General features: G+C 41.8%; 1 protein-coding gene across 5 annotated transcripts in view; it reads right to left on the bottom strand.

Moving 5' to 3' along the window:
• TENM2 (teneurin transmembrane protein 2) overlaps positions 1-23,093 on the bottom strand; it is a 998,704-nt gene that overhangs the window by 76,648 nt on the left and 898,963 nt on the right. For all 5 annotated transcript variants that reach the window (XM_068536332.1, XM_068536333.1, XM_068536336.1 and 2 more), the window contains 6 exons: positions 22,701-22,911; positions 18,262-18,381; positions 14,741-15,002; positions 13,711-13,978; positions 2,677-2,820; positions 2,007-2,256 (listed from right to left, as the gene is read on the bottom strand). In XM_068536332.1, coding sequence (XP_068392433.1) covers positions 2,007-2,256; positions 2,677-2,820; positions 13,711-13,978; positions 14,741-15,002; positions 18,262-18,381; positions 22,701-22,911 — 1,255 coding nt within the window. The remainder of the gene's footprint in view (positions 1-2,006; positions 2,257-2,676; positions 2,821-13,710; positions 13,979-14,740; positions 15,003-18,261; positions 18,382-22,700; positions 22,912-23,093) is intronic.

The following is a 23,093-nucleotide window of genomic DNA, read 5'->3' as shown; positions in this document are numbered from 1 at the left end:
GGGTGGGGCTGGGTTTTCTTCTCTCCTTTTACCCCTCCCAGTGCCCGGCACAGTCTCAGCTCCTCAGCATCACTTTCTGGTGGCCAGAGAACTAATCTCTCCCCCAGGAGGGGCCTCAGAGACACAAAACATAGGTGCAGCCTGTGACTTCTTCTAAGTCCTTCACTTGGCAGCTGAAGCTGCCTCAGAAAACACCACCGCCCATTTGGCTGCTCAGGTCAAAATCCTAGCATCACCCTTGATTCTTCTCTCCTCTCTCTTTATTTCCCTCATTTTTTTTTACACCCTATAAACACAATCCCTATCAGATTTACTTCGAAAATATATCCCAATTGGAAGCTCCCCATCTCCCCCGCTACCACCCTAGTCCATCTCACCATCACCCAAATCCTGGACAACTGCTACAGCTCCCCTGTAGTCTTACACCCCGACAGTCCATTCTTCACCCAAAAGCCAGAGTCCTCTTTAAAAAATGCAAATCAGAGCATGTCAGCTCCACCCCCCTTCCTACTTCAAATTCCAATGGCTGTGCATTACATAATGGAAAAGAAAATGAAAAAGAATGCATATGTATGTACAACTGAATCACTTTGCTGTACAGCAGAAATTAACACAACACAGTAAATCAACTATACTTCAATAAAATGAATTTAAAAGCAGAATACGATTCACACGTGTCGACATGGTCATTCAGACCCTGAAGCACTGGTCCCCTATCTACCTCTCTGCCCCACTCTGAGACACTCTCAGAAGTCCATACTGGACTTCCATCAGTCCCTTAAGTAAGCAGGCTATTTGCTGATATTAGGGCTTTTGCATAACTTTTCTCTGCCTGGGATACTCTTCCCCAGGTCTCCACGTGGCTGATCTCATCATTCAGGTCCCACCTCAAATATCACCTAGTATGAGAGGTTTCTCTGACTACTTTATCTTACGAAGCTTCCTTCTCCCTCCTTCCCACCACCACGGTTCCTATTTCTTACCCCGTTAGAGTTTCCTTATGGCATTTAGTGCTTCTTGAAAATTTTTTAATTTGTCCACATGATTTAGTTTGAAGTTCCCTATCAGACCACAAGCACAACTGAGGCTTTGCTTGTTCCCCTGTTTGTTTTGTTTTGTTTTTTTCCCTTCGCCAGACAGTTCTGCACACCGTATATATTGGCCTTGTTGAATGAATTATTTCCCTTATTTATAGACTGCATTTCTCCCTCTACTTACAGACCCCTCTCTAGGTTTGAGGACCTGGAATCAACTTTCCTGAAAAGAGAGTTTCAAAGAGATTTTGTCCAGCACAGAGACCCGGACTTCAGACTCAGTAGCTAGCAATGGCCAGGAGGAATCTCCCAAGGGGTGGCCAGAAGTCACCTAGCAAGGCCTATGCAGTACTTCTAAGTCAGATCCTAGTAAATGTGCACAGATCCAGAAAATTCATAGAGAGCTAGCACATAGAGTTGCTCAATATAAATGTCTGAATTAATAAATGAATGTTAGAGGTTCTTAAACTTTGATGTGCGTCAGAATCTTCTACAGAGCCTGTCAAAGAGAAAAGATGCCTTGGCCCTTCTCTAGACTTACTGAACCAGTGCCTCCGGGGGTGGGCTCCAGGAATCTGTATTTTTAAGAAGTGCCACTTTAGAAACCCGTGAAGTGGACCATCCGCTTAAAGTAGTGGTCCTTTCACTATTTGGTATGTATCAGATTCACATGTGAAGGTTTTATACAATACGGCTACCCGGGTCCCTCCCCCAGCACCATGACTGAAGGCTTTCTCCTTTGCCGTAAGGCAGGTGTCGACAGCTGTACTAAATACACATGCAGTGTTTTATAGATACACAAAGCATTTCCCCTAGTCCTTATCTGATTCCAGGCCTAGGTTTTAAACCTCAGCCCATCACGCAGAATCTGTATTCTCTGAAGAACCCCGCATGCGGCCACCATTTACCCGGGGAAGTTTTGCAGCAGTGGGAGCAATAGGGCAAAAGAAGGTTTTCTGTGCAGTCACTTACCGTAACTCCAAGATGCTGGTCACGTTTCGGGAGGGAAAGATGCGCCGGATGTAATTGAAGTCACCAACGAAGAGGCTCCCATCGACTCCAACAGCCAGAGCTACTGGGGCTAGCAGCTTGTTGCCTTCAGCAAGGCCGTTGCAGCTGGGACAGGAAATGCTCCGGCGGCGGCCGTTGCCCATGATGCTGGTGATGATGGCGGGCTGCTGGGTCAGGAACTGGTTCTCCCCAGTGCCCTTGTGTAGGATTCCTGGGGCAGGGGCAGTAAATGGGGGCAGTTACTGCAGCCCTCTGGGGAGGACACTTCTATTGGCTTACTGAGGATGAGGGGAAGTGACAGAGGGAAGAGAAACAGTAGGAAACGGCAACTTTGGGGAGCTCCCCAACTTCCTCATGATGCTGAGAGAGCTGTAATAGGGGTAAGACAACATCTGTAGAGATCACTGAAGAAGAATTGTGAGGTACACTAAGGTGGATGGTCTGGAAAAACCAGCTCAACATTCCTTGACATTTAAAAGGAGAAGGTGGTAAAACCTACGAGTATTTTGGTCATTTGATGAAAAAGAGCTGCGGGAAGGGGAGGGGGCTACCACTTAAATGTCAAGGCTGGAGAGAAGGTTCCAGAGGCAAGACTAGGCCGTGTTTGGGAAAAGGAAATGTGCTCACATACCACTTTTAACGTTGAGGATGTGATGTTTGTCCAGGGACCAGCCCCCGAGGTTGGAAGGGTCCAGCTCAAATCCCTGAAGGAGGGCTGTCCTTTTCTCCCACAGGATGAGACTGGGACAGGTCTCATATTCAAACCCGACAGACACTGAAAGATAAAAGGGGGTGGGGCAGAGTGGGAGATGAGAGAGTTTACTTGATTACTCCAGAGCCCTCCAGCAGGAATGAGAAACTTGTGCTCACGGTAATACAGATTCAGCTCAAAAAACTCACTCAAGGCAGGCTGATTGCTTTTCTCCTTGTGATTCCATACAATATTAAATTCAAATTTCAAGCTGAACTCAACCTTGAAACTTTACACAGTAGTAGTCTGTGGGGATGGAAGGACCTTTCCAATGAACAGTTGGTTTTCAAAAATGACCCCAGTGATGGGGAGGGAAGAGATGAATCATTTAGAAACTGAATACAACGCTCCTTTAGAGACGGACAGGAGACCGTTTCCCTCAGCCTGCTGTTCACGGCCTGCATTCGCTATTATTTTGCGTTATTTATTTTCACTCACTAGGAGAAAGACCTATGGAAGCTTTGTGGCTCATTTATAAGGAGATTCTGGAGGCAACAGCTTGTGTTAGCTGAGGCACTTTGTACATTCACTGAGGATTCCAGAGAGTTCCAAGTGAGGCAGGGATGGGGACACAGCCTGCCAATTATGTGGCAATTCAGTGGGGAACAGAATCCAAAAACTATAAAAATCCTGCATTTGCCACATGGACAAATAGGAGAGAGGGGTGGGAGAAGAAGGATTTTAGTCCCAATTCTGTTCCAGCTCACACTTCCTCGTGGCTCCATCTCTCCCGTGTGTAAAACAGAGCAAGTGAAGCCTCAGTTTCTCAGAGAGATGTCGTGAGGATAGAGGAGACAAAACGCCGAGATGCCATACATTTTTATTTGGAACGCCGCTTTAGAAACATGAGGCATTGTTATCATGGCTGTTCCTTCTACATTAAATTCTTAACTATGTGTGTCACCTTTGGGGATTCTCTGCAGCTTCTTTTAAATCCTGAGATATAGGAGTGTTGAAATGAAGGAAAGATACATTGTATCTTTAAAAAAAACCCATGTATGTACTGGCTTGTCCTCTGAAAATTCCAAGAAACAGTGACCAACTCAGTAGCAAAGAGAAGTGATAGTGCCTGGTTTGTGGCCTTGAAATATTATTTCTCATTAAAAGGAATCAGGGCTCCTTGAAGAAACGGCTGGAGCAAGAAATGAACAATAGAAGACCAGGCGATTTTATCACACCAGATAGCAAGGAAGGAAATAAAATCTACTAGGGCCACGTCAAAAGAATTTGGGAATCAGCTTGAAGAAGCTTCCACTGACTAAAGATGAGACAGTTTGACTATTAGGAAAGATAATAACTTCAATGGATATATTAGAGGTATTTCATCCTGTGAGTTCATAATGGTATTTAAAAACACTGATTTGCCACCAGTAGAGGATGTGAGAGAGCCAACTTATTATGCTGAAAACTGGTAAATAAAGGGAAAGAATCAAGCATTTATCCTTTCTTTCTTATTTGAACTGTACCTCAAATAACCAAGTAGTTAATGAGAAAGTATCTCTATATAAAAGTATTCTAGCTAGTAAGTAATAAAGAAGCAATGACAGAATTAAAATATCATTTTGCAATCCCTAATGACCTAATGAATCTAGGCAATGAGCATCAATGCTGCTGAAATCACAAAAGAATAGACAAGCTGACATTAGTCACCTCCAGACAGAAGAAGACAGACCATCTATCAAGCTGTCTTGCTTAAAAAAAAAATCAAAGAATAAAATACTTAGGAATAAATTTAACCAAGGAGGTGAAAGACCTGTACACTGAAAATGACAAGAAAGTGATGAAAGAAACTGGAGAAGACACAAGTAAATGGAAAGATACTCCATGCTCATGGATTAGAAGAATTAATATTGTTAAAATGTCCATACTGCCCAAAGCAAAGTACAGATTCAATGTAATCCCTATCAAAATTCCAATGCTATTTTTTCACAGATATAGAAAAAACACTCCTAAAATCTGTATGGAACCACAAAACCCTGAACTGTCAAAGTTATCTTGAGAAGAAGAACAAAGCAGGAGGCATCACACGCTCAGATTTCAAACTATATTACACGGCTATAGTAACCAAAACAGTATGGTGCTGGCATGAAAACAGACACAAAGATCAATGGAATAGATTAGGGAGTCCAGAAATAAACCCAAGCATACATAGTCTATTAATTTATGACAAAGGAGCCAAGAATATGCAATGGGCAAAGGACACTCTCTTCAATAAATGGGTTGGGAAAGCTGGACAGCCACATGTGAAAAAAAAAAAAAAAGAAAAGAAAAGGAAAAGAAAAAGAAATTGTATCACTCATGCCACTCACAAAAATGAACTCAAATGGATTAAAAGCTTGAATGTAAGACCTAAAACCATAGAACTCCTAGAAGAAAACATAGGCAATAAGCTCCTTAACGTCAGTCATTGCAATGATTTTTTGAATTTGACACCCAAAGGAAAGGAAACTAAACCAAACAGGAACAAGTGGGACTACATCAAACTAAAAAGCTTCTGCACAGCAAAGGAAACCATCCATAAAATGATAAGGAAACTTACTGAATGAGAGAAAATATTTGCAAATCATATATCTGATAAGGGGCTAATGTCCAAAGTATATAAAGAACTCATACCACTTGACAGCCAAAAACCAAAGAACCCAATTAAAAAATGGGCAAAGGAACTGAATAGACATCTATCCAAGGAAGACATACACAAGGCCAATGGTACGTGAAAAGATGCTCAGCATCACTAATCTTCAGGGAAATGCAAATCAAACCTACGATGAGATATCATCTCACACCTGTCAGAATGGCTATCATCAAAAAGAGGATGTGGAGGAAAGGAACGCTTGTGCGCTGTTGGTGGGAATGTAAACTGGTGCAGCCATTATGGAAAACAGTATGGAGGTTTCTCAAAAACTTAAAAATAAAACTACCATAGGACCCAGCAATTCCACTTCTTGGTATCTATCTGGAGGAAACAAAAACATCAACAGTGAAAAGATATATGCACCCCTATACTCGTTGCAGCATTACTTACAATAGCTAAGATATAGAAACAACCAAGGTGTCCATCGACAGATGAATGGATAAAAATGATGTGATATACAATCAATGAAATATTATTCAGCCATAAAAAAGAATGAAATCTTGCCATTTGTGACAACATGAATAGACTTTGAGGGCATTATGTTAAGTGAAATAAGTCAGATAAAGAAAGACAAATACTGTATAATCTCACTTATATGTGGATCTAAAAATTTGTGTAAATAGGAATATCATTTGCTCTAAATGCCTCAATGTTTTATTGTGAGAAACAGTAAATTTTGGGGACTTCCCTGGTGACACAGTGGTTAAGAATCTGCCTGCCAATTCAGGGGACATGGGTTCGAGCCCTGGTCCGGGAAGATCCCACATGCCACAGAGCAACTAAGCCCGTGCACCACAACTACTGGGCCTGTGCTCTAGAGCCTGCGAGCCACAGCTACTGAAGCCCGCGCGCCTAGAGCCTGTGCTCCACAACAAAGAAGCCGCCACAGTGAGAAGCCTGTGCACTGCAATGAAGAGCAGCCCCCGCTCACCACAACTAGTGAAAGCTCGCATGCACCAACGAAGACCCAACACAGCCAAAAATAAATAAATAAATAAATATATTTTGTGAAATCTACGTAATGTTTTTAAAGTGCTTATGAAACAAAGATGATCATAAGCAGAATAAAAAAAAATAAAAACAAACAATCCAGAAAACAAAAAGCCAAGCTCATGTACAGGGAACAGATTGGTGGTTGCCAGAGGAAGGGGCTGGGTGGACCAAACAGGTGAAGAAAGTCAAAAGATACAAACTTTCAGTTAAAAAATAAATGAGTCACAGGGATGTGATATACAACATGGTAACTATAATTAGTAATGCCATACTGTACATTTGAAAGTTGCTAAGAGAGTAGATCTTAAAAGTTCTCATCACCAGAAAAAAATTTTGTAACTATGTATGGTGACAGATGTTAACTAGATCTACTGTAGTCATCATTTTGCAATATATACAAATATCAAATCATTATGTTGTATATATTATATGTCAGTTATACCTCAAAAAAGTTGGTATAGATAAAATATCAAACTTGAACCTAGAAAGCCTCAAGGTCCAACTATCAATTTATAGGAGATATAGGACAGAGGAATATGTTAAACAGCCACAGGTGTGCAATCAGAAAACAAACCAGACTATGGGAAATGCTACAGGCAAACAATACAGTTTCTTCAACAAATAAATCATAAAACCTAAAAAAAGAGGTTGAAATGGAAGGAGAAACCATAGATTAAAATAATTGAAGAGAAATCAACCAGTTGCACAAGGTGGATCTCATCTGGATTCATAGTAAGTACAGGTAAAAATCCATAGTTATTACACAAAGGAACATGAGAGAAAGTCAAAGTAACTAATACCAAAGACAGCAAAAAAAGAAAGAAGGAACAATGGATCACAAAAGGGCCAGAAAACAAAGAATAAAATGACAATACTAAGTCCCTATCATTAATTAGTTTAAACGTAAACAGATTAAATTCTCCAATCAAAAGACATGAAATGGCTGAACGAATAAAACCAACAAGAGCCAATGTTACGATGCCTATAAGAGACTCACTCTAGCCATAAGGACCCATATGGACTGAGAATGAAGGGATGGAAAAAGGCGTTTCAAACTTTCAAGCAAATGGTAATCCCATTCCCCCAAAAAAGCAGGGGTAGCTATATTTATATCAGACAAAATAGACTTCAAACTAAAAGTGTTAAAAAGAGACAAAGAAGGCCATTATATAATGGTAAAGTGGTAGATACATCAAGAAGATATAACAGTTATAAATATTTATGCACCCAACAGTGGAGCACGTAGATATATAAAGCACAAACTAGCAGAGCTAAAAGGAGAAATAAACCATAATAGGATAAAGTTGGGGACTTGAATATCCCACTCTCAAAAATGGACAGATCATCCAGACAGAAAGTCATAAAGGAAATAGAGGATTTGAACAACACTATAGACCAAATGGACCTAACAAACATACATAGAACATTCTATCCACCAATGGCAGAAGTGTACATGGAACATTTTCTAGGATAGACCGTATGTTAGGCCACAAAACAAGTCTTAGCAAATTCAGGAAGATTAAAGTCATACCAAATATCTTCTCTGACCACAGTGCCATGAAACTAGAACTCAATAACAAGAGGAAAACTGGAAAATTTAAAAATATATGGAAATTAAAAAACACTCTCCTGAATAACCAATAGATTAAGGAAGAAACTAAAGGGGAAATAAAAAGAGACAAATTAAAATGGAAACACAAATACCAGAACTTCTGGGATGCATTAAAAGCCAGTTCTAAGAGGGAAGTTCATAGCAATAAGCACCTACATTAAGGAAGATCCCAAATAAACAATCTAATTTTGTGCCTTAAGGAACTAGAGAAAGAAGAACAAACTGAGCCCGAAGTTAGCAGAATAAAGGAAATAATAAATATTGGAGCATAAATGAATAAAATAGAAAAGAGAAAAACAATAGAAAAGGTTAACCAAACAAAGAGTTGGTTCTTTAAAAAGATAAACAAAATTGACAAACCCTTAATTAGACTACCTAGGAAAAAACAGAGAGGACCCACATAAACAAAATTATGAATGAATAAGGACACATTATTTAATAATTTATACTACAGAAATACAAAGGATCATAAGAGGCTCCTCTGAATAACTATACACCAACAAACTGAACAACCTAGAAGAAATGGAAAAATTCTTAAAGACATACAACTTACCAAGACTGCATCAGGAAGAAATAGAAAATCTGAATGACCAATTGCTAGTCTGGAAGAAATAGAAAATCTGAACAACCAATTGCTAGTAAAGAGATTGAATCAGTAATCAAAAATCTCCCAATGAAGAAAAGCTTAGGACCAGATGGCTTCACTGGTGAATTTTCCCAAACATTTTAAGAAGAATCAACACCAATCCCTCTCAAACTCTTCCAAAAAATCAAAGAGGAGGGAACAGTTTCCCAACCTCATTGGCAAGGCCAGCATTACCCTGATACCAAAACCAGAAAAGGACACTATCAGAAAAGAAAACTACAGGTCAGTATCCCTGATAAGTACAGATGCAAAAATTCTCAATAAAATACTAGCAAATCAAATTCAGCAGCATATTAAAATGATCATACACCATGATCCAGTGGGATTTATCTCTGGGATGCAAGGATGGGTCAACATATGCAAACCAATCAATGTGATAATCCAATTAACAGGATAAAAGAAAAAATCATATGATTATCTCAAGAGGTGCAGAAAAAGCATTTGACAATACTCAACATCCATTCATGATAAAAACTCTTAACAATATAGGCATAGAAAAAACCCAACTCAACAAAATAAAGGCCATATATGACAAGCCCGCAGCTAACATCATACTCAACGGAAAACTGTTGAAAGCTTTTCCTCTAAGATCAGGAACAAGACAGGAGTGCCCATTCTCACCACTCCTAGTCAACATAGTATTAGAAGTCCTAACCGGAGTAATCAGGAAGAAAAATAAATAAGATGTATCAGAACTGGAAAGGAAGCAGTAAAATTGTCCATATTTGCCAGTGGCATGATTTTATATATAGAAAATCCTAAAGACTCAAAAAAAAAAATGTTAAGACTTAATCAGTAAATTCAGTAAAGTCGCAGGATAGAAAATTAACATACAAAACCCAGTAGCATTTCTATACACCAACAATGAATTTTCTGAATAAGAAATAAAATAAATAAATCCCATTTATAACAGCATCAAAAATACTTAGGAATACATTTAATCAAGGAGGTGAAAGATCTCTACTCTGAAAACTACAAGACATTGAAAGAAATCAAAGAAAACACAAATAAATGGAAGGTATCTTGTGTTCACGGACTGGAAGAATTAAGAGTGTTAAAATGTCAATACTACCAAAAGCCATTTATAGATTCAATGTAATTCCTATTAAGATTCCAATAGCATTTTTTTTTTTACAGAAGTAGAAAAAAACACTCCTAAAGTCCACAAAAGACTCCGAGTAGCCAAAGAAATACTGAGAAAGCAGAAAAAAGCAGGATGCATCATACTTCCTGATTTCAGGCTATATTATAAAGCCATAGTCATCAAAACTGTATGGTACTGGCATAGAAACAGACAAAGAGACAATTGGAATAGAACTGACAGCCCAGAAATAAACCCATGCATATATGGTCAACTAATATTTGACAAAGCAGCCAAGAATACTCAATGGAGGAAGACAGTCTTTTCAATAAATGGTGCCAGGATAATTGCATATTCTCATGTACTAGAATGAAACTGGACCCATATCTATACCACTTACAAAAATTAACCCAAAATGGATTAAATACTTAAATGTAAGACCTGAAACTATAAGGAAACAGGAATAAAGCTCCTTGACATGGGTCTTGGTAATGATTTTTTTGGCTATGATACCTAAAGCACAAGTAACAAAGTCAAAAATAAGCAAGTGGGACTACGTCAAACTAAAAAGCTTCTGCACAAGAAACCATAAAAGTGAAAAAACAACCTATATAATGGGGAAAATATTTGCAAATCGTAGATCTGATAAGGAGTTAATATCCAAAACACATAAAGAACTCATACAACTCAATAGCAAAAAAACCAAATAATCCAATTAAAAAATGGGCAAAGGACCTGAATAGACATTTCTCCAAAGAAGATACACAAAAGGCTAACAGATACATGAAAAAATTCTGAACATCACTGGTCATTAGGGAAATGCAAACGAAAAGCACAATGAGATAACACCTCGTGCCTATTAGAATGGCCACCAAAAAGACATGGGATAACAAATGCTGGTGAGGATGTGGAGAAAAGGGGACCGTTGTGCAACGTTGGTGGGACTGGAAACAGTATGGAGGTTCCTGAAAAATTAAAAATTAAAGTACCATATGATCCAGCAATTCTACTTCTGGGAATATATCTGAAGAAATGGAAACACTATGTCAAAGAGATATTTGCACTCCCATGTTCATAGCAGCATAATCAAGATATGGAAACAATGTAAGTGTCCACTGATGGATGAATGAATAAAGAAACTGTAGTGTATATATATATATATATATACGTGTGTATATGTATATGTATACATATATATAGTGTATATATATATATACACATACATACATATATACGTGTGTGTATATATATATGTGTGTATATATATATATATATACACACACACACACACAATGAAATATTACTGAGCCATAAGAAATGGGAAATCCTACCATTTGCAACAACATGATGGAACTTGAAGGCATTATGCTAAGTGAAATAAGTCAGACAGAGAAAGCCAAACACTGTATGATCTCACTTATATGTGGAACTAAAACCAAAACAAACTCATAGAAAAACATATCAAAATTGAGGTTTACCAGAGGCAGAGAGTGGGGAGAGGGGAAATTGGATGAAGGTGGTGGAAAGGTACAAACTTCCAGACACAAGATAAATAAGTACTAGGGATGTAATGTACAACATGATGACTATAGTTAATACTGCTGTATGATATACAGGAAAGTTGTTGAAAGACTAAATCCTATGAGTTCTCATCACAATTTTCCTTTTTTCTCTTCTTTTTTATTGTACCTTTATGAGAAGATGAATGCTAGCTGAATCTATTGTGCTAATCATTTCACAATATAAGTAAATCAACTATCATGCTGTATGTCATAAATTTATACAGTGATGTATGTCAATTATTTCTCAGTAAAGCTGGGAAAAATGAGCTAGCGATGAAAGGGAAAACCACAGATTAAAAAAATTTAAGAGAACCCAGCTATTCCCTTCTTGGTATATATCCAGAGGACACCAAAACATTAATTCACAAAATATATACACCTCTATGTTCACTGCAGTATTATTTACAATAGCTAAGATATGGAAACAACCTAACCGTCCACTGATGGATGAATGAATAAAGAAATTGCGGTATATATAGACAATCGAATACTACTCAGCCATAAAAAGAATGAAAGCCTGCCAGTTGTGACAATGTGGATGGGCCTTGAAGGTATTATGCTAAGTGAAATAAGTCAGGAGGAGAAAGACGGATCCTGAATGATTTCACTCATGTGTGGAATCTAAGAAACAAAACAAATGAACAAACAAAATAAAACAAAAACAAACTCAGAGATACAGAGATTAGATTAGTGGTTACCAGAGGGGAAGGGGTTTGGAGGGTGGGCAAAATGGGTGAAGGGGGTCAGCTGTATGGTGATGGGTACTAACTACAGTTGTGGTGGTGATTACTTTGTAGTGTATACAGATGTCGAATTATAATGCTGTAAACCTGAAACCTATATAATAACAAAAAATGTGTTGCAAAAGGTAGATCTTATTTGGATTCTGATTCAAACAAATAAAGTACTACTTTATTTTATGATACTCATAAGGCAATTGAAATATTGAACAATGACTGGCTATTTGACATTAAGAACTTATTGTGTTTCTTTGTTGTGATATTGTTGTTAGGCTTTTAAAGTGTTTTTTAGAGATACACTCTGATATACTACAGATGAAATGATTTGATGTTTGGGACTTGCTTCAGAAAAATATGGGAGGCGGAGGAGTGGATGAAGGTAAGGAAGAAACAAGATGTGTTGATAATGGTAGGAGCTGGAGTACATGCGGTGCATTATGATATTCAGTCTTCTTTTTGATGTTGGCTATCATTTTGATATTGGCTAAAGCCTGACATAATATTTATTAAATTAGCCACTGTTTATATTTAAATGCACTCGTTACTCCAATAACTTACTACTGTCTTTAAGTTATTAACTCCACCCATTGACGAAGCAGACCGCAAGGGCCATATTCTGAGCATGTGTAGCCTGCTAGGGCTGTGACTTTAGGCAACTCGCTTACCCTCTCCCTCTTGTCCCATCTGCACAATGGGGATTATGAGAGGGTCTACTTGATAGGGTTATTGAGAGGTCACCCAAGACAAAGGATTTAGCACAGTGCTCTGCAGCAAGGGAGTGTCTGATAAACACTGGCTGCCAATTACAGTGAAAATTTCTGAGTTTGCTGGTTCCTTATTTTGGTAACTGATGCAGTTCTTGAAAACCACAAGCCTACTGGTGAAGAAAATACAGGATTCTGGATTTTAATTAATCCCAGACAGCTTTTTACAAGTAAGAAAATATACTGGGTAGGTTGATATGAATCCACAGCTCACAACTCTTCAAAGACCGATAACGATACGACCCTTCTCTTATGGTGGTCTTTCCCAAGTGGGAAATCACGTGATTCCCTCAGAGGCAAAGCCTGAAGCATAGCATGTGGCTTTCAGCCCCCCTCTAGCTCCGTCTTCTGGTTCTCTGGTTCTGTGCCACCTGAGAGTGTTCTCCCTGGAACATGATCGAGCCCCTGCCCACCTCTCTCCCCATCTCAAATAGTCTCCCTGTCCGCTACATTCCAGCCACACTGGCCTATCTTTGTCCTTCAAAAACACCTCCCTCTTCTCTTTTTCTGCCAGGAAAAGAATGCTCTTTTCCTGATTTTCACACGGCTCCTTTTCATTCAAGTCTCTGTTTAAACATCACCTGCTGAGGAACCTTCCCTGAAAGCCCACCCACCGTTGCCCCTCTGCCCCAGTATACAACATATTTTTATTTTCATATTAGCACCTAACGCTGCTTGATATTTTCTTGTCCAGGCTGTGTTTATTATTTCGATCCCCCAGTAGAATAGGAAGTCCACGGAAGAGGACGCTTGTCTGCTTATGGACCACTGCCTCCCTAGCTACTGGAATAGTTCTTGGCACATACTAGGAACTCAATAAATAGAGGTTGATTTAATGCATGCCGAAATCCAAGAATCAATAAGGGGTTGAAACTGAAACATACCAACAGCGTCAGAGAGTCCGTAGACCCTTTGGCCATAGGCATCTGTCTTGTCCCAGATGAAGGTGTAGGCCAGGTTGGGAGAGGCCTGGAATGACTTCTGGAAGAGGTGCCCCTCTACAGCTACCATCAGATGAACCTTGATGAGGTTCAGGGGCACCGTGGACTGGGTCATGGTGATCTTCAGCAGCGACTTGTAGCCTGCGGTCCTGGAGCTCAGGTAGCGAAGCTTCACGTTGGAACCAGGGAGCTCAATTTCTTCATGAAGGACCTGGAGAGGAAACGCAAGGTAGATACACTGCATCAAAGGCACCCCGGCAGCTGGGCTGCTTGCAACCCAAGGCTACCTGTCTGCTACCACCCTCACCAAAGCATCACGCCTTACGGGGGAGTGCAAGAACCACTTTCCATGGCTGAGAAGAGAGAAAAAAACCCCCCAACAACCGAAACTTTATCCTGCGCTACAGAGCAAAGTGGCTGAGGTTATGATTTTTGGATTAATAATTATTCTTGGTCACTGTTGTGTTTCTTTTTAAAACCACGCTGTTGGCAAAAGATGTAAATAAGAACAGCAGGCTTTATTGCTAGTTGCATGCAAGGAGGCCACAAGAGGCTGTAATTATATGAACCTGCAACTTCCATCGACAATTGCTATAAAGCAACAGGGAGGCAATAATGTAATATGCCCTCTGTCGTAACACCAAGGTAGATCATTAAAGCGCCTCTTATCACGTATCTCTGTGACTAACAGGAATAAAAAGCAATTTGCAGGTGGGTTGCACATATGTGTATTGTTTTTATTCTAGTCAAAGCTCCAGTGACTGCCAAAGTCTGGAAACACCTGGAATGTCCAGGAGAGATTCAGTTTTCTCTCCAGTGACTACAAATTCTACTGCGTTCTTGCTTTTTGTCCCTCCCCCTTAATATTAGTTTCTGGCTTATCCAGGCAGAGAGAGATGGTGGGAGGAAGTCAGCCAGCCAGTTTGGGTCAGGGCAGTATTGAGAGTCCCACCCTGGTACCCGGTGCTCCTACCTGGGTCTCAGGCACGATGGGATTCTGCCCAGGGGCAGCGCTGAAGAAGGTGGACAGAGGGGAGGAGATGATGATTGGATCCGGCCGGACAAAGCCACTGAGGTCACAGCTGGGGATGGAGTTCTCCTCTGTCTTCATCACCAGAGTGTCCATGGCATAAAAGCTATTCCACGGCAGCCACACGGTACGCTCTTGGCTCATGAACGGGGCTCGCTCAAAGTGCAGGGTCAAGGAGGCGCCGCCATTGGCGATCAGGTCAAACCTGGAGAGGGGGTAAGTGAGCTCACTGAGAGGGGTGAACTCACCTGCAGACCAGGTAGGTGCTCTGACCTCCAGGCTGAAGGCAGTGGGAGGGGCAGAGCAGGCAGGAGAAGAACATGGGCTTTGTGGGAACCCAAACTCTACCACTTACTAGTTGTGTGACTGTGGGCAAGTTGCTAACCCTCTCTCAGCCCCCGTTTTTTCATCTGTGAAATGGGAATAATTGTACCGATGTCACGGTGTGGCTGAGAGGATGAAATACTGTGATGAATTCAAAGTAGGGGTCAGCCGACTCCGCCCATGAGCTAAAGCCGGCCCACAACCTGTTTCGGTAAAAAGTTTTATTGGAATCCCAGCCACGCCCATTGATTGGCTTATCCTCTCCAGCTGTTTCTGACCTACAGTGGAAGAGCCTGGTAGTTTTAACAGGAACCATATGGCATCAAAGCCTAAAATAGATACTATCTGGCCATTTACAGAAAATGTGTGTCCCCCTCCTCCCCCCGCCCCGGTGTAAAGCATTTAGCATCGCCCTAGGCTAATAGGAGTCTTCACTACATCGTGGAGTTACAATGATTCGATTCTAGGACACAGGGAGGGGCTCATGAAGGCTTTCTTTTCATCAACCTGTACTGTTTCTGATTTTTTTTTTTTTTTTTTTTTGGTTTCACAGAACCTTAACTTTTTTTGAGATACAATTGACATATGACATTATATTAGTTTCAGGTGTACAACATAATTCGATATTTGTATATATCGTGAAATGATCACCACCATAAATCCATTCATCACCACACCCAGTTACAATTTTTTTTTCTTGTGCTAAAAACTTTTAAGATCTGTCTCAGCAACCTTCAAATATACAATATGGTATTAGTAACTGTAGTCACCATGTTATACATACATCCCAGGACTTATTTATCACTAGAAGTGTGGACTTTTTAACCCCCTTCATCCATTTTGCCTTGTTTCTGATATTTTTTTCCAAAACACAAATTTATTTGGCATTTGGATGAAATGGTTCTTACTATTTCTGATATTTTTGACAATCGTTCTTAAACTATATTCCTGTTTTCCTCCAGAGCTGGATGGAAGTGTATTACTAGTAAAGTAAAATAAAGGTAGTTCTTCCCCAATTAATGGAAAAGAACGTTAATGGAGAGAAGTCTCTCAATTTTGTGCTTTACTCCTCCACCGGGATCTCAACTCTTTGAGGGCAGTGGTACTCCCTTGTATACACTTCAGAATCCCCAGCAACTAGCAGAGTTCCTGGATCACAGTAGAAACTCAATGAAAATATACGGACTCACTGGCTTCACTGAATTTTGGTAACACTTTTAGTGTTTTTCAATAGACATAAAATGAGTGAACATGGAACACATGACTATTAAGGTAAATATCATGGTGGAAGAGTTTATTCTATTAATTTGTTTATATTTTATTTTGGGACATGCACGCCGCTGGGGACTCTTTTTTTTTTTAATTAACTTATTTTTGGCTGCACTGTGTCTTCGTTGCTGCACGCGGGCTTTCTCTAGTTGCAGTGAGCGGGGGCTACTCTTGGTTGTAGCGCGCGGGCTTCTCATTGTGGTGGCTTCTCTTTGTTGTGGAGCACGGGCTCTAGGCACAAGGGCTTCAGTAGTTGTGGTGCATGGGGTTAGTTGCTCTGCAGCATGTGGGATCTTCCCAGGCCAGGGCTCAAACCCGTGTCCCCTGCATTGGCAGGCAGATTCTTAATCACTGCGCCACCAGGGACGCCCGGGGATGGTTTTGTATAGAGTACAGGACAGTCAAATGTTTTGAAGTGAAATTGTTCCTCGTTGGGATGATAGCATCAAACCACCCATGTCTGTGGCACACACCACTACACAACAGATTGTGGGATTCCTCGCAGCATTTCCAAACACATCCTGTGACTTCCAGGGCTTTGCTACCTGGACAAGCTGAAGAATCACCGATCCATGAGGTTGGATAGATGAGCTGGGAAGTGGATTTAGGCGATAATTAGTCAAGAAGCAGCTGAGAGGGATGGGGCAGCATAAGGTGGGGAGAAACATCAGACCAAGGACTCAGAAATGTCCTCTGGTGTCGTCACAGGACTTACAGGGCAAGAACACTGGCTTCTAAGAATGAACAAGCACCGAGGCAGCTCGGCATGGTACACCTTCACAGTCCTAGCGCTTTCAGCTAATTAGAACTGCCTGCACCTAGTGAATACCGAGAATATTTGGTTTCAGAGGTGAAAATAGGAGGACAGGGCTACTGTGGGCTGGTGATTTTTGAAACTACCTGCAAGGCTACCTTAGGACATGAGGAAAAAAGACCAGATTCTTCACCAGAGAAAGGCAAGATTCACAGCACATGATACGGTTATGATTTTCCAGGTTCCGGTTTTATAGAAAAAGTGTTGCATCAGATTTACATCAACCGTCTCCTCTTTCATTTGGGATAGAATACAATAGTGTGTCTGTGTGTGTTTTAAGGCTAGGGTGGGTGAGTTGTTTTCCCTCTTCCCACCGATTTCGTTTCTTCTTTTTATCTTTTTCTTTAAATTTCAAGTCCATGCCCAACGGATTAAGGAAACGACAGAGCTTTCATCTTGGTGGCGGCTGCATGGGTGCGGGTTTTCAATCAGAAGATAATAGGGAAAGGTTGCCTCCTTCACGCCGCAGGGTGACGGCTAAATGTATCTAATTAGGCTTCTCTGATTACATCCCACCCCCTCAAAACAGGAGCGAAAATAACGCAACTCCTAAAGCCACAGATGAAAGCAGAAGGGGTTCACCACAGGACACTGTGGCATGTGGGTCCTTGTCACCCTGCACTGCCTGTGATTTAAAATAAAATAGGAGTGAGGTGCCAAGAGCTACTCTCCCTTCCTTCTGGCCTCCGCCACACTCAACACCAACACACACAAAAGCATTTACCTGCCATGGAAAAAGCATTGCTGTGGGCAGCCCTGGAGAGGTTGGCCATTCTAGTTATTTTCCATTTCTGAGACCATACTAAAATATATATATATATATATATATATATACATATATATATATATATATATACACATATATATATATATATGTGTGTGTGTGTGTATATATATATATATATATATATATAGGGGGGGATTCTCCCTAGAGATCTGGCCTGGTGGGTCTCCCCCCCAGTCCACAAGGGGGCGGCACGTGGTTCCAAGCCAACAGCACCATCTGTCTCTTTGCAGCCTCAGTCCTAAGTAAGTGGAGCCCCACAAAGCTACTTACGTGCCATCTTGGCGGGTAATGGTGTAGCCGTATTTTGGATACTTGACAAAAGACACGTTCACACCAATCAGGGGAGTTCCATCTGTAGTTACTACTTGGCCTCGGATGAGAGAAACCAAGCTGAGAGAAAGAGAAACACAAGCTTTTGAGCCCCAGGCAGGAGAACAAGGGGACAAGGGGGTGTCGTCGCGTTCCCCTTCCCCATTGCCCCACCCCCTCATCCTCATCTGATCCCTAAGGCAAGGATGAGACCTTTAAACATGAACTTCTGGCTTCACACGAGCACATCTCAATGAGAGATGTGGGCCAGAGGGATGTCTCAATGCTGGTGTTCCCCGAGGAACAGTCTGGGGTGAAATCCACGGGCAGCATCTTCAGTCACTCTGCTGGGCGATGGGGTCCCCTGTGCACATTCCCTCTGCCCTCAGCCTCACTCCATTTCTTGATATCACTTGCCTTTTCCTTGGCCCGAGCTTCAGGCTGCCCCTCATCACTCATGTTTGTGCCTTAGCCTGGCACGGAGAGTATTATCCTCGGGTGAGAGCTTCCCCATCTGCCTACTCTTTTCCTCTTTTGGCTGTGGAGGAAGGCACTGTTACTCTTCTCCTCCAGGCTGGGATGACAGAGGGAGTGGGGGTTTGGGGGGTGGGAGCACACAAAGGTTTTTTATGAGGCTGGGACATATACATACATTATTTTTTTTTTGTTGCCCTTTAAGAGCAAAATTTCTCACAATCCATGGCATCCTGAGGAAAAGAGAACATTAGAGAATTTTTTTTTTTTTTTTTTTTTTCTGGTAGAACTATCTTGGATTCTGGATCCCGTGTAACTATGTATTTCTCTTACATCAAATTCCTGCTACCAGGATTCGGGGCAGGGGAGCGGGGAGGTGGTATATACCTCTCAGCTTTTTGCCACCATGGGAGAAAGCCCCCCTCTCTCCAGATCATAGTAATTAGAACTTTCCCAAAGATGCCAGCATTCAACCAGCTCCTTCTGGGAAATCCCATAAAGCAACAGAGATGCCACAATAGTCTACTCAAAATCCATGGAGAGAGAATGCACACGCCTCCCTTCACCTGAATTCTCCTGACTTCATAGAGAAATGGGCTAATGAGAAGTTCCATTTTTGTACCAAGTTTCCAGCCTACCAGGCAGGTTTGCAGCTGTATTGTTGGCCTTCAAGCCACTGGGCAATTTGGCGAAGGCAGAGGGGTTCTCAGGCGTCCAGATTCTTGGACACACTCCCAATTTCTGGACCAGGTAATAAAGCTGACCCGTTCTTTGCCAGAATCTTGTCCAAGTCTGCTCAATTTTTGGAATGCACTTATTTCTGCAGTCCCAGGTGAACCAAAAACTGGAAGAATGCTCTCTCCAAGCACCTCTCTTTTTATTAGCAATCCCCCCAACTGTTCAACTCCGACCCCTTGATGATCCCAGGAGGGTTTAGGCTGTTCCACTGACAGCTCTAATTGTCTACTACTGGCTGCCTAACAAATGAATTCCATTTTTAGCTGGTTCCAACCACAATGCTACAGTCTTTTGAAAGTGGAAAACTAATTTATGAAAATAATTCTTTCATTCAATTCCATTTCCTTATCTTAGCTCAGACTAAGATTTCTTTCAGGCCTTCCTAGACACTATTTTAAAATCAATGATGTGTGTTGATGACCACAAGGTACAAGCTGCTTGTGATGAGAAAACAAAATTGGGAGTACATCCCACAGTGGAGTATTTTTCCCCTCCATTTTTTATACAACTGTGATTTCTTTTAAATCATTCCTGTAGCATAAGACTTTGCAGAGTGCCATAGGAATAAAGAGAGCTGGGTTGCCTGTGATTTCTACCCTCTATTTTCCTAATTCTTCATTGCTGCTGGCTTCCTATCGCCTCTAGGCAGTCAATTTGCAGAAAAGATTCAGCTAAGACATGCTATCAGTTCGTTTCTATTTATGATTATTGGTGTGTAACAATTATCACATTATCTAGATAGTGAGATCCGCTCTATAAATTATAGTGGTGGAGTCCAGGCATTTTAGTTATTTTTGTATGCCATTATCTAGGGGAAACGCCTTCTTAGAAGTCTTGAATTAAGCTCTTTTTTACTCCTAGCTTTGTCTTTCATTATTTGTCAGAGGATAATGCACTGAAATTCACATGCTTGGTGAACTTCAACCTATGTCTTGGAGTAACGTTTTGCATTTCTGAATTATGGATCCAAGCCGACATGCTGGAGCGGGGGCTCATTTGGGTGGTGCTATTGATTGCCACCTTCAGAGCTTCAGAGAAGCTTTCTCTAAAGCAAGCTTCTTTTGCCCAGATCTCTGGGGCTGGTATAGTCTACCAAATATTCTGGAGTCCCTGCCTGCTCCCCTACATCTTGCCTCTAACTCAGGGTGCCTTCTGGGAGTGGTAACTACTGGTGAGGAGGATAAGATTGATTTTCAAGGCACAGGTGAAGAAAGAGTATGAAGAGGAGATGAGGAAATTACTGGATTTAGGGTAGAAATTATAAAACGTTAATAGGAAGCCGACTGAAACAGAGCACGAGCCTTTGAAAGATGCCCTTACGGTATAAGCAAACTGTATGCAAACCTCACCGAAATGCTTATGGACTGGTGCAAGGGCCTGTCATGAGCCTCTGGCAATGGGAATTATGTTCATAATTAAAAAGAAACATACCTACACGATCCCTGTCCCAGAACTGGGATTTAATAAGCAGAGAAAATATTTTTTTGTTCCGAGATCTGTGGTTTATTTTTTCGAGGGTTACTCATATTAAAATAATATTACTGTGTGTAGTATAATCCGTACGTATTAATTTGATTTTAACAATCAAGAAAATAAAGTTTGAGGTTAAATAACTTGCCTAACATGACACAGCTAGAGGGTGTCGGGGGCTGAGATAGACAAGGGCTGAGATTATTTTTTTCTTTTCTATGTTATTTTTAGTAAAACCAGAACAGAGAGAGGCTAAAGTTGCTGGCCCAAGGTGACCTCATTAAGAACCCTCATAGTCAAAGAGCTGCCAGGAATTGGGGCTGCACAGTTTCCCAGAGAGTTCTAAGGGGCTGTAGAATTAATTGGCTGTACCATTACCCACCACCTCCCCATCCCACCCTCACCAGGCTCTCCCAGGGAGGAGCGGAGTCTCAGTCATGGCCTGATGATGTTTCCTCCCCAAAGTCTAATGAGGGGGGCTCCAAGAGAATCACTTATAAAGGTAAGGGCTCCTCTAAGAAGTAAAGTCTGGTATTTCCTTCGTCAGCGAGAAGCCTGCCTAAGCAGTGTTATTTCCCGAGTTGCTTCAGGGTCTGCCCAGACCTAAGTGAGGATGAAGAAAACTAAGGGAAAGATGGCATGAAGAGGGCTGTCAGAGGGTAAGGGGGCAGGGACAAGTTCCTAGTTCCTAGAGGTGCCCGGTTCTTATTTCTCCATGAGAAGAGGCGCCCCCAAGAAGATCACACCCACCATCCTCCCATCTGCGGACACCAGCGTTATCTGGACCCAGTCCGACCCAGAGTGAGATCAGAGATGTGCAGGCGGGCCTGAAGAAGATCTCTGCCTCTCCTATCCTTCCTTCCACCCTCAGAATCAGAAACAGTGCCTAGAAGACAGAACGGGCCAGGGGGTATCTCAAAGCCAACTCTTCCCCTTGCTTTGTTCTCCAGGGGTACACTTCTAACCTGCCCTGGGTGGGGGGGTGGGGAGAAGAGGCCAAGCTGATTACAAAATAAATCCAGAGTTTGCCTCTAGAATATTCATAAGCCTCAAATTAGCAACTGAGAGCAAAGGGAAACTCAAGAGAAACCCCCATCCCACCCCCACCCCCCGCCATTTTGGAATGAGAAGGGGACACGCACTGGCACAATGCCTAGCACAAAGCGGGCAATTAGCAGATGCAACTGATGGGGCGGGTGACTGTGAGGATTAGAGCCAATCTACTTCAAGTCTCTAGCTCATCACAGGCGTTCAATAAATTCTAGCAACTGGCATCATCTTGACTCTAAGATGCCACAAATGGTAAGTTGTGTTATTAAGTTTGTAACTGCTTTTAAAAAATACTCTGTTGAATGAAATATTTCAGTGATGATCAAACAAGAGCCACAATGAGAGGTATTCTAAAAGGAGATTTAATATAACAATAATGTCATAAAATAACAGATCATAAAAATGATCTAGAACCCAGGCAATCAACAGGTGTCTCTAAGCAGGTTCTGGGTTGCAGGTGGCCAAATCCCATAGAGGGACCAGGACTCTGTTCTGGAGCTTGACCCACAGAGACGAAAGGGCCGTCTATGAACCAGAGCAGGGAGCTGCTCCCATGGGGTAGTTTCCAGGCCAACTAAGCCCACAGAAAAACCAGGAGCACGTCCTCCTGCTCGGACAGGAAGGGAAGCAGCGACCTCAGCCACCTGCGGGGACAGAAGGGCGCCTACCTGCTGTTGAAGGGGTTGTCTCCAGGAATGATGTGGGTGCTGTCTTTGCCGGCCAGGAGCTTGATGCGGTCGTAGAAGGACTTCACTGCGGGTGAGTCTGTCTGGCCCTGCTGAATGATGTCCAGGGGGTCCCGGGAGCCCCGGCAGAGCAGGCTGTTCTGACAGGCTGACTGCAGGCAGCAGTCGGGGTCCAGGCAGTCCACCAGGCCATCTGGAAGGGCAGAGACAGAGCCAGGGGTCAGCAGATTTCGTGGCACAAAGCTGCTTTGAGATGCTAACACCTTTGTCCCGAGCAGCCTCAACCCTTCCCAACGGTCTGAATTGGCAGGTTTCACACACAAGCCTAGTATAATTCCACTATATACTCACAGGAAATAAAAGACTGAAAGGAAA

Source organism: Eschrichtius robustus, chromosome 2, assembly GCF_028021215.1.
Source record: "Eschrichtius robustus isolate mEscRob2 chromosome 2, mEscRob2.pri, whole genome shotgun sequence".
Classification (NCBI taxonomy): Eukaryota; Metazoa; Chordata; class Mammalia; order Artiodactyla; family Eschrichtiidae; genus Eschrichtius; species Eschrichtius robustus.
Note: the sequence above shows the minus strand (reverse complement) of the source record. Positions and strands in the feature narration are given on the sequence as shown.